We start from the raw sequence: 13270 nt of genomic DNA, 5'->3' as shown, positions 1-13270 counted from the left end.
TTTTCTGTAGTAGTGCAAAATATGTATTTAATAGTGTGTTGAAACTTATAATCACTCTGTTAGGCTTGTAATCACTTATTACACAGGGATCAGTGCTTGTATTGCATCTCTCAGGTTAAATCTCTGTGGGCTGTTCACATATTGCATCTAAAACCATGTCGAAATCGTGACGCATGCTTCTATTTTTACCAATTTAAATGTGTTTTTTAGCTCACAATCTTCTGCCGTTTGTCTTTGCTATGGCCATCTTCAGCTTTTCCTTGCACGTATGGCCCGATCTTTCGAATTTTCAAAATAGTTAAACATTTGTGACTGTGTGGATTAATACTGAATGTGTGTCTTCATTATTACTTGGGGTTAGGGTTAAGAATAGAGCAATATGCTGGTGTTTAACTGCATTGCTTTAATGCACTCTTGCATTAATACACTCCTGTATTATATTATATTATATTATATTATATTATATTATATTATATTATATTATATTATATTATATTATATTATATTATATTATATTATATTATATTATATTATATTATATTATATCATATCATATCATATTATATTATATTATATAATAATATATTATATTATATTATGTTATATTATATTTCATTTTATTTTATTTTATTTTGTTTTATCATATCATATTATATTATCATATTATATTATATTATATTTTATTATATTATATTTTATTATATTAATATTATATTATATTTTATTATATTGTATCATATATCATGTCATATATCATAAATGTCATTGCAACAATATAATATTTTCTAAAAGAAACACTGTAACTATAAACTGTAAACTATAGCTATAAAGACTCTTAAAAAATGCAGAAGCATAAAGCATACACTTTTGCATTATGTAATGTTATATTATGATATTGGTGTGAAATGTGGCCTGTATATATTTTCTTGGGAATCACCCAATTAGTTGAATCTGGTAATGTGCTGCTGATAAATGCCAGGCTGTGTTTGTTCTCGTGTCCCGATCTACTGATGGTCCCCTGTGTTTGTCTTCAGAAAAGGTCAAAGAAGGAGACAGTGATGAGAGTAACAGCGACAGCTCCCTCTCCATGTCCACCGCTCTCTCCTTCTCCATTGACACCGACAAATCTCTGCTCGCGTACACAGAGGAAGCTGCCAGAGCTCAAAATGAGGTACAGTTCACATCTCAGACCATGTAAGATTTTCCTTGAGGTCACACCATTCATTCTTAATGCCTAGTTTGCATCCTTGTTACAGAACTATGTTTAGTTTTGGTGTGGCTAATGTGAAATCACTGCACCGCAACCTAGAATTACTCTTAATTTAGAGCAACAATGGCTGATTGACAGTTTAGCAAAGCTGTGTTGATGGTGTTTTTTTAGGCTGAAGGCAAAATCGAACACTTGCAGTGCATGTAGATTCTAGCTGTGGTTCATACTGTCATGTCAAGATATTCACTCGTCATGGAGCGACTGAATGTCCTCAGATATTACTGTTCAGAGATGATGGATGCTTGAAATATGATGCATACAACAGGATTTCTCTAACATTTTTGAACCACATAATGCATCTGTCAGCGCTGTAATCAAGTGTATTGTACTACCATTTATGTTGTGTTATATTTTGCAGTAATATTTGTATATTTCTATTTATTTTAATGGGTAGCATTTTTTAGCTTTCATTTCTTTCAGTTTAGACTTTGTAATTTACTACTTAAACCTATTTAGCTAAAATTAACAGTAGTTAAATTTTGTTTTTACACAGTTGAAGTCAAAATTAGTTGCCCTTCTGTAAAAATATTCTTTTTGAAATAATCCTTTTTTTATATTTAATAATATAAGTGTTGTTTTACAGAGATTTTAAACATAATAGCATAATAACTCATTTATTATAACAAATGTCTTTTGTCTTTGCCATAATTACAGTACGTACATACAGTGTATACGGAAAGTATTCATAGCTTCACTTTTTCCCCATTTTTTATGTTACAGCCTTATTCCAAAATGGATTAAATTAATTTATTATAAATTCTACACATAATACACCATAACGACAATGTGATAGAAGATTTTTAGAAATTTTTGCAAATTTATTAAAAATAAAAAACCTGAAAAATAACATGTACATAAGTAATCACAGCCTTTACCATGAAGCTCAAAATTGAGCTCAGGTGCATTCTGTTTCCACTGATCATTCTTGAGATGTTTCAGCAGCTTAATTGGAGTTCACCTGTTGTAAATTCAGTTGATTGGACATGATTTGAAAAGGCATACAACTGTCTATATAAGGTCCCAGGGTCAACAGAGCATGTTAAAGCACAAACCAAAGCAAGAAGATGAAGAAAATTGTCTGTAGACCTCTGAGACAGGATTGTCTCGAGGCACACGGCTGGGGAAGATTAAATTAAGGTTAAATGAGCACAATGGCCAGGCACCGCTCATCAATAGGCTAATACCATCTCTACAGTGAAGCATCATGCTGTGGGGATGTTTTTCACCAGCAGGAATTGGAAGACTAGTCTGGATAGAGGGAAAGAGGAATGCAGCAATGTACAGAGACATCCTGAATGAAAACCTGCTTCAGAGTGCTCTTGACCTCAGACTGGGGCCACGGTTCATCTTCCAGCAGGACAATGACCCGAAGCACACTGCCAGAATATCAATGGAGTGGCTTTACAACAACTCTGTGAATGTCCTTGAGTGGCCCAGCCAGAGCTCAGACCTAAATCCTATTGAAAATCTCTGGAGAGACCTGAAAATGGCTGTACACAATCGGTTCCAATCCAACCTGATAGAGCTTGAGAGGTACTGCAAAGAGAAATGGGCAAAAATTCCCAAAGTCAGGAGTACCAAGCTTGTGACGTCATATTTAAAAAGACTTGAGGCTGTAATTGTTACCAAAGGTGCATCAACAAAGTATTGAGTAAAGGCTGTGAATGCTTATGTACACGTGATTTGGCGTTTTTTTTAATTAATTTAATTTATTAATACATTTGCAACAATTTCAAAAAATCTTTTTTTTCACATTGTCATTTTAGGGTATTATGTTTAATATTTTGAAGAAATAAATGAATTTAATAAATTTTGGAATAAGGCAGTAACATGAAAAATGTGGAAAAAGTGAAGCACTATTAATACTTTCCGAATGCACTGTAATATTCTGCTAATTATTTTGCAGTATATTAGCATTAATCTTAAAGTGCAATTGAAAGGCTTAACTAGATTTATTAGGTAATTAGCAATAAATAAATGATTTGCCCTATATGTTGTCTTTATTTGTAGGCCTCAACATTCGTCAGTACACTCCAAGTGCCATCGCTCACAGTGTCATCACCAGACAAAGCAGACAGCGACTCAGTCCTGGAACACATGCAGTCAAGGTAGAGTTTCAGATCAGCACAATTAAACACCTTTTCTTCATGCAGGATCCTCATCTGATAAATCTTCCACCTCAGAACTGTTGCTGTATCCTAGCTAAGCATTTCATCCTCAGTGCTGACACTTCCAAGCACGTCTCCTTTATAGTGTTTTTATTTCATTAATATCCTTTTTTCTGTGCTTGTCGTCAATCACCTGTATTGAGTTCATTATCATGTCACCCTTCTCATGCTATCCTATCATTCTGTAATGTGTTATTTCACCTTCTTGCATGTGCACTACTATACACCCCACAGCTTACCCATCATGCTTTGCCACCACCTCTGCATCCCAATGCTTGTGTGTTTGTCCTTTGTAGTGATAAAGAGTGCGAGGAGCCAGATCAGTCACAGGAGACCCCATTACATGAGAGTCCCGAGTGAGTATGTGCGTCCGGTGGAGTCCGGAGGTTACAAAAATGGCACCGTTTGAAATGCCAATTTTTGGGTAACCTTAAAGGTGCAGTAGGTGATCTTCCACAATGCTAACAGCTTAGCATAAATCTCAAAATCACAGTCCCTCCCCGTCTAGAGCCACGCCTCCTTAAAGGTTCAGGACACCCTGGAGAACTTTTTTTTTTTATATTAACAGATTTGTGTGTGTTGAGCATCAGTTAAGACAGTGTTAGCACCTGTCAGCTTTAATTGTGGGGAAAACTGGATAATTTTGAGCTTTTGTCAGCTAATTTCAGCTTCCGGGTTTAAAATAATTTTTGGGGCGGGACCAAAATCGGCGCCGTAGCGCAGAACTGCAAGAGCAATGATGATGCGTCGGTTTCTCATTATTATTCATAGCGGAGTTTTCTTATCCTATGAGAAGAGCCGGCTGCTTAATTATTCATGAGAGCACGTGCTTTCCAAAGGCAGACCTGCCAGTTTGTTTGTGTTTGTTTCCATGATCCACAGGGTTTGTTGCATGTTTTTTCCCCGCGATCCTGTCAGGGCCGATCATACAGCAAAGCTGTGTGTGTGCTGCAAGCATTTTTGTCGGGAGAGCAGCACGAGAATTGAAGAATGGCGGACGTTGTCTTTTATCAGGAGTTCGTTCACATTCAGACACATCGCCGTGCTGCTGCGTTTGCCTAAATCCTCTAGATTACCAGCAGGGCTAATGGTTAAAATAGACAGGTCAGGAGACCTGCTGCACTGAGTCTGCATTCAAGATCTATAATTTAGACACGGGGATTGAGGGAGAATCCACATAGTGTTGACATAAACACACTTATCTTTATAATGATATAAATTGTGGTTATGTGTATATGAAATTACGAATAAAAAATGTAGCAGGGCATTAAACTACTGTTTATTTCTTTGCATTTTAACTTTGTGAACTATAAACTCATGCGTCTCCTCACGGTTTGTCTCATTTTGTGAGCTAACTGTCAACAACAGTTATTCGCTCCCCTTCTCCCCTGCTGGCCACGCCCACTCCTGCCCTATGCTCGCGGAGCTCCACGCCCATTAATCATGCATCTTTTGAAAAAATTCTGAAGTAGACTTTAACCGAAAGTGGGGGGTGTCATGGCCCTTAAAACACGAGCACAGCAAAAGAACCCTCTCTCGTGTTAAAAGCAACTAGTGCTTGTCTGGCGGCCTGCAAACCAAACTGACATGCTATTTCAGAGTGAATATTTAGAGTTGCATGGTTAACAATATAGGGAGAGACTAGGCGGAATAGTGTTTTGTTGATATAAATCTACATTATCGATGCTGTAAAAGGTCCCTTATGAAACTGAAAATAGTCTTATCAATCTTTTATCAGAAGGTTTAGTGGCTGAACAACACTTTTGTGAAGATATAACCTATTTGTAACGACAACATCTAACGTTACATCAGCTTTGCGTGAAGCTAAAACTGTCTAAGAGAAATCCTTCAGCCATGGTGTCATCCTTTCTCCAGCGTGCAAAAATAACTCCAATAGTGATTCAGGTTTTTAAAAAATTTTGATTCAGCATGTTTTTGCTGATCATGTGCTTATGCTCTCTCTCTCGTGGATGCGCAACACGCCTATGCACAAACAGCGGTCGGCGGAGCTGCGCACAAAAAGCTGCGCAGTTGTTCAAATCTGACAGACAGATTGGGCTACTTATCGGAAATATGAGAGATGTCGGCCCGACTCTATTTAATTAGATGAACATTTTTTTTGTTTTATGCCTTTATGCCCAAAATATAAAAACACATATAAATACATTTAGATCATTTACTTTAGTCATAACTATTAGATTGTGAAGAGACTATCAACCAGCACAACAAAAATGCTTCTGAAGACACCTACTGCACCTTTAAATGGCACAACCGAGAGAAACTGATTACAAACACATTAAAGTGATCACCCAAAAAATTAAAATTCTGTCATCATTTACTCACTTTCTGCTCCATTTTGAGTTGCTTTCTTCTGCAGAACACAAATGAAGATATTTTGAAGAATGCTGGAAACCTGTAGCCATTGACTTGCACTGTAAAAGATATCTGTTATTTAACAGTTTCTGTATTTTGTGATTTACAAGAATTTTCCGCTTGTTTACTGTTGGAAATTATGGGATGTTGATCTCTGTTCTGGCGACGCAATGGCGCAGTGGGTAGCATGTTCGCCTCACAGCAAGAAGGTCGCTGATTCGATCCTCGGCTCAGTTGGCGTTTCTGTGTGGAGTTTGCATGTTCTCCCTGCGTTCGCGTGGGTTTCCTCCGGGTGCTCCGGTTTCCCCCACAGTCCAAAGACATGCGGTACAGGTGAATTGGGTAGGCTAAATTGTCCGTAGAGTATGAGTGTGTGTGTATGTGTGGATGTTTCCCAGAGATGGGTTGCGGCTGGAAGGGCATCTGCTGCGTAAAAACTTGCTGGATAAGTTGGCGGTTCATTCTGCTGTGGCGACCCCAGATTAATAAAGGGACTAAGCCAACAAAAAAATAAATGAATGAATGAATGAATGAATGAATGAATGAATGAATGAATGATCTCTGCTCTGTTAAACTGCAGAGTTGAATTTTCAACATCAAAAGTTGACTAACTTGCTATCACTTTAGTTTTGGTCACAATTCATAGTATTGACAAACCATTAACTATCACTATTAGCTTAATAAACTACTAATTAGCTGTTTACTAATAGTTAGTAAGGTAGTAGTTGGGTTTAAGTTTTGGGTAGGATCAGGAATGCAGAATAAGATCAGACTTTATAACTACTAATGAACAGTTTATATCTTAATAATGGGCAGATAATAAGCCAGTAGTTAAAAACATGAATTGTGACCTAATTTAAAGTGTTAACAGTGACTTTTATGGACATTTTGTAGTTTGAAGTAATATAAGAAATTATATTTAGATAAATAAGTCTGTAAAATAACAGAAAATGTACTGGCAGTTATGTATAAGGTCTTTGTACCATAATATACAACACCAACCAAGACGATATCTCTCATCAAACTATTAAAATTTTAATAAAAGTTTTTTTTTTTTCAAACATTTCAATGTTCAAAAGTTGTTTGAGGTACCATAATGCATTTCAAAAGTATAAATAAACTGGAAAAAAAATAAAAACATGAATCACAAAATATGTAAAACTGCTAATTTACAGATATTTTTATAATGTACATCATATTTTTCTCCTACCATGAATGTCAAATGCTAATCCTTCACATTCTTCAAAATAACTTTTTTTATGTTCAATAGAAAAAGAAAAGCTCATAATGGTTTGAAAACAATTGAAGGAGAATAAATGGAGACACAGTTTTCATTTTTATAGGTGAACTATTCATTTAAGATAGTGGTTTGATGTTTAGATGCAAGTGTTTATGATCATCTGTATGCTGGCAAAGTCATAGTAACAATATCTTTTCATGTTTTAGGAGTTCAGAAACCACAAAATCAGGGAGCCAAGGGAACCTCGATGGGGGAACCAGTGAAAAGGTCCATTTTAACTCCATTGATACTTAAATTAAAGAAAATATTATTCAAAAAGAGAATATTAGTTTTGCTTGGGATAGACAATGTACTGACTATGTACAGTATAATTTTGATGATTTAAAGAAGATTGAAACAATTTCTGTTGCACATTTTTCAAATGTTTGAAAAGTCACTCCATAAAATAACACCTTTAGGTTGTTTTTTTTCCTGTTTGTTTTAAAAAGAAAGTAACTGTTTCCATCGTACAAATTTCTATTACAATTACTTTTCATTCTTCTGCAATAGGAAAGTTGAAGTGGTCTACCAGATCATTTTTGATAATCACTTGCAACTAAATGGCATGTTTTGTTATCCACTGGCTTAAACTATTAGATGTCACTCAAGTTGAAGCCTATATAATATAAAATTTTTCTAAAACTTTCTCTGGTGTATTTTCTTCTGAAGTGTCTTATATTACATTAATTCATTGGAGGTTACTTAAATGTATTTTCTCCATTGTTTTAGAGCAAAAAATTTGATGAGTTCAACAAGATCACTACTTTACCATCCAAATCGACAAGCTCTTCTGGTACTGCTGAGGATGACAGTTTTGGCACCAGGAAAATGAGATCATCATTTGGACGGGGCTTTTTCAAGCTCAAGGGTGGCAAGAGGACTGCCAGCGCCCCAAATTTATGTAAGACTCTCTTTCTAGATAAATACATTTCTATTTGTTCTGAGTTTTATTTATTTATTTATTTTATTTATTTATTTTTTGTGCTACTGTATGTTCATCTTCTGGCTTTAAAATGTGTATCACAAGATCTGAGCTACCAAAAAAACTAAAACCTGAACAAATACACAACTTTTCATTGCTGATGTTACAAAGGGATTTACACTGGTGCTTTGTAAATATGGACCGTAATCTGTTGAATATCATGTTGTAACATTTCAAAACAGATGCACTGCTTCTGCTCAAAATCAGTATTTTAAAGGGACAGTTCATCCAAAAATAACTTTGCTGTTTACTTGCTTTCAAGTGGTTTAAAATATTTCTGTTGAAAACCAAAGAAGTAAATTGAATTAGGTTGGAATCCAGTAGCCATTGACTTCCATAGTAGGAAAGACAAATACTATGAAAGTCAATGGTTACAGGTTTCCAACTTTCTTTAAAATTACTTCTTTTTTTGTTCAATGGAATAAAGAAAGTCATACTGGTTTGGAACGAGTGAAAGGTTAATAAATGTTGGCACAATTTTATTTTTGTATGTGCTGTCCCTTTACCATATTTAAAGACATACAAGAGTGCTTGACGTAAATCATATTTTTGCTGTTTTATAAACGCATAGATGCATCACTTTTATTAATTTTGAAAACGTGAATGATTGTGATCATTGATTTATTGTAGAAGGACCCACAAAGCTTATTTCATCTTCATTCATACACGCTTGATTTAGAAAAAAAAAATTCAGAAAACTTCCTGAAAGTAATTTAGTTGGTTTGTTTTCATTTCTCTTCTTTATAGGAGGAGATGATATTCAGTGAGGTAATGGAGATTATGGGTGGTTTGAAGTCCTCTTGTCAAAATAATAGCCTAAATCAACATGTTTAAACACTGAGCTCATGTGGTGACCAGTGTCAGCCCTTCGAGATGAAGATTATATAGGATCTGTTATTGTCTGACCACATTACCCAGCTCTCAGATTTCCTGACCACTGTCTCACAGCTCTTTATGTTCTCCTCAAATCTAGGTTACTTTAATGTACATTGAGGCTTGATTCTGTGCCAGTTGATCTTAGAGATGGTACTTATACTAGCGGTGTGCTGTTATCCTATTAAAAATACATGATTGTGATATTTAAATATTACCTAAACTGGTCAAACAGTGATTCTTCTTTCAAAACAAGTGCAGAGAATGTAGTGAACAACATGATTTTGTAAGAGATTTACTTTAATTGTGTGGTCTAACTAAAGAGTGGTCATAAACAGCTATTGATAGAATTTTCTCTGTTCAGATGAATGGAGGTAATAGGATGTGTGGAAACTTTACTCTATGCTGGTTTGGCTATGGGACCCACTTTAGCCCATGGTCAATAATCTTACATATACATACTCACACATTCCACCACACTTAACTTAAAATACACATGCACTGAAAGAATAACATACTGATGGATAAAGATTAAATAGCACGCCAAACTAGTTTTTGTTATATGTAACATATAATATTTATGTGCTATGTATATTGTTATATTTCTATAATACATTTTGTAAAGTTGCATGTTCTCCCTGTGTTCGTGAGGGTTTCCTCTGGGTGCTCTGGTGTCCCCCACAGTCCAAAGACATGTGGTACAGGTGAATTGGCTATGCTAAAATTGACCCTAGTGTATGAGGCCCTGTTTACACTATTGCATTTTAGTGCGAAAACGCATAAGTTTTGCTACAGTTACGCCATCTGTCCACACTACGCCAGAGTTTTCGAGCGCCGAGAACGGAGCATTTTTAAAACGCTGAAGTAGCCTACACACAGTTAAAGTCCTGCATCCTCTCCTTGTAAGTTCAGACTTCGCAAGTTTGATATGGAAAATAGTCCCAAGAACATGTTGGGTAAATTTTCAAAGGGAACAGTGTACTGTATAACTTTATTCACATCATCTTGGCTTCTGGCTTCTTTCACATTGTCATTTTGAAGTATTGTGTGTAGAATTTTGGGTAAATACATAAATTTAATTCAGTTGGGAGCAAGGCTGTGACATAAAAAATGTGGAAAAAGTGAAGCGCTTTGAATACTTTCCGGATGCACTGTAGCAATAGCCGCGTTTCCACTATCGCGCCTAAAGCGAGCGAGCCAGGGCGAGCCAAGGCCAGTGGCGTTTCCACTGTCACTTCCGGGGCCTAATCGGGCCAAAGCGGGGCTTTCTTGGGGCCAGCGGCCGGCTTTTTTCGGCCCGCCGAATACCTTGGGCCAAAGAGGGCCAGCCGGGGCTTCGGGGCGGAGTGAAAGGAGAGGCGGGCACAGTTTTCCGATCGCACACGAGTACATGCGCCAAACACATAAACAAATAAATAAATAAGAGAAAGAAAACATCTGGAACAAATTATAGGCTGGGGTCTTTTTTGCATATGATCGCCCTTATGTTTCTCTTTTAAATGTAAGGTTGTTGCATAAAATGATAGTTTTAATAAGTCACTTTTCTTTGCTGCATCTCTTTGATGTTTCAATAACGCATCTTTACACCATATTAAAGACACAGCAGACAGTAAAGGATTTCAAGAGGTTTTGTCAAGTTTAATAAGTGTTTTTGCGCGTTTAGATGCCTGTGCGTGTGTGAGACTAAGGAAAAGAGCGCTCCATTCATAGCTCTGTTGATGCCGCAAGCGGCTTTTTTTCTTTTATTTTTATTGTTTTAATTTATTTTGGAGATAATACACTATATGAATACAACAGAAAGACATTAAACTTTACAAATTTCATGTCCGCTTTTGTAGGCTCAAAACAATAGTGTCATGTCTAGATAAAATAGCCTAAGCTATATTTAAATAATTTAAAGAATTACAAATATCAGATAGGCCTATAATGAAATCACATTAAATAAATAAACCAATATAAAACTAACAAAAGCTATAGCTATAACAATTAGGTACTATATCAAACTGTTTCAAATTTATATTAAACTTTCATTTTTCAAAAGCCTCTTTGAAAAATAGATTTTCTAAAAAATAAATAAATAAATAAACACCGGAAAATGTTTTAAATATTATTTATAAAGTATTTGGATACGATGAAATTAATCAAATCATGCAAACAGAGCATTTTCGGGGTGAGTGAACGCAGAAATAGGCGACCTTTTTTTCTGTCTGCAGCTGCGCAGCACTTTTTTAGACGGGAAAACTGCAAGTTCAAAATGTGTTCTGTGTCCTCAAACAAGTGTGTATGTTTTTATATAACGTGGTAAAATTAAAAAAGGAAATTTAAAATACATAAAGAGCTTTATTAGTGCATTGCTGCTGAGCGCAACGAAATATAGGCAATATTTTATTACGTGCTGCTCTTATGTGCTGAAACACTGAACACTTTCATTTACTTAAGATATAATAAGCAACATCTTTAAATAAAGGGAATCACCTATTAAGTGTCATAAAGCCTATAGGGAAAAATAATCATGTTTCAGTTCTCTCCGATCATTTGGGATGAATGTTGGACAGCGTCTGTCTAGAGGATGTTATAAAATACATTTTATAGCGAGTTATTAACGGAGAATTTTATATATGTGGTGTTATATCATGGATGTGTGCGCTCCTTGTGCTAGGTCCCTCCGTTGGTGGCAAGACCACTGGATTTCGATGCGAGTCGGTCGGCGAGTAAATGAATATGATGAATGAAAACACACAGGCATGCGTTGTACTGCTGTACAGTAACGTGTCATTTGTTTGTTTTGGTTTTCCTAATTTTAATAGTTTCGTGACGATGTGCTTTATCTGCATGATTCTCGCTGAAGTGGGCGGTTTGAGTGACGTTCGATTCGGAGGATGTTCTGGGGGCGGGGTTTGCTGACGCGCTGCAAGCTACTAGCCCCACAGTGGAAACGCAACATGATTTCGGCCTCACTGCTCAACCTCCCGGGCGATTGGCCCGGCCTGGCCCGATATAAGCCCTGGCTCGCACTGGCCTGATAGTGGAAATGCGGCTAATGAGGTGTTCACAGAGACCTGAGTTTGATTCCTGGTTCGGGGTCATTTGTTGATAATTTCTCTCTTTCTCTGCTCCCCATACATTCCTGTCTCCCTCTCCACTGTCCTATCAAATAAAGGTTAAAAATCTGTAAAGATATATATATATGTGAAAAAATTTAACTTCACTACAAAAGCACTCCACGACCGACTTTTGAGTTGCGACACACCAGTTGAGAAACATCAAAACAAGCAGATTACTTCCATTGTGTTTACTTTCATATCCCCATGTGACTTTTTTCCAATCCTAAAATAAACCCAATCCAGTAGTTTTTGAGTCCAGACAAGAAGTCATCTGTGATCTAGCCCTATGATGCTGACTCCAGTAGTTCAGGGAAGACTGTCATTTTCGGGCTTTGTTTTCTTTGAACTTCCTGTTATTCATGACATTTTTACTGCTCTGGTCTCAAGCTAAACAACTGCCTTGTCTTTTTCTGACTTCCCATAATCTTCAGTTTATTTGATGCTCGACTGACCGTGGTATTGTGGGAAGCGTAGTTTGCTGTGGCGACAACAGGACTTTCCTTACTGGTGTTTGTGTTTGTTTGCACAGCTGAGACGGAGAGGGACGGCACTGACCATCTGGATCTGGCAGGCCTGCCACAGAGGTCAGCTGACAGCGACAGCACACACACTCTCCCCATTTCACCAGAGGGCAAGAAGAAGTCCAAAGGATTTAAAGCACTCTTTGGAAAGTGAGTCTGAAACAGAGCTGCTGTATTGTTGCAACTTTTTTGTACCATAATTGTAGTTATGAGTAGAGAGGGATGTCATCATTCCTACCTGCAAATGCGCACTTCATGATGAATACGAAAGTCAATAAACATATAACAATTAATAAACATTGTAACAATTTTAATCCCTGTTTTGGAACAAAACAATTGTTCTACAGGTGTGAATGTCAAGTCAAGTCGAGCTTTCATTCGGCTACATGTGTGGACGTATAGTGGAACGAAATGTCGTGTCTCTCACAGTGCTACTTAAATAAACATAGCAATAAATATGAACACAGCACTGGACATGAGCTATTTTAAACCTAAACATTACTAATATACCATAGCGGCAATCGAACTATGCATATACTGTACTAAATACTTAAACTCTACACGTAACCTAAGACAGACTATACAGTACTTTTACACAAGACTAAACAATATTGTACAAGATGTTGTCCAAAGGAGGCATTTAAGGTTGATGAAAACAAGTAATGCAACATGATTTGTGGAACTGATGACTTCTCTATCT

The 13270-nt window shown here is 36.5% G+C and overlaps 1 protein-coding gene across 10 annotated transcripts in view; it reads left to right on the top strand.

Moving 5' to 3' along the window:
• ppfibp1b (PPFIA binding protein 1b) overlaps nt 1-13270 on the top strand; it is a 96431-nt gene that overhangs the window by 68912 nt on the left and 14249 nt on the right. For 6 of the 10 annotated variants that reach the window (XM_009293504.5, XM_009293503.5, XM_021467669.3 and 3 more), the window contains 6 exon segments: nt 1035-1171; nt 3281-3378; nt 3735-3794; nt 7258-7318; nt 7820-7991; nt 12579-12720. In XM_009293504.5, coding sequence (XP_009291779.2) covers nt 1035-1171; nt 3281-3378; nt 3735-3794; nt 7258-7318; nt 7820-7991; nt 12579-12720 — 670 coding nt within the window. 10 annotated transcript variants of the gene reach the window in all.

The sequence above is a fragment of the Danio rerio genome, chromosome 18 (genome assembly GCF_049306965.1).
Source record: "Danio rerio strain Tuebingen ecotype United States chromosome 18, GRCz12tu, whole genome shotgun sequence".
Classification (NCBI taxonomy): Eukaryota; Metazoa; Chordata; class Actinopteri; order Cypriniformes; family Danionidae; genus Danio; species Danio rerio.
This window is presented reverse-complemented; position numbering and strand designations above follow the sequence as displayed.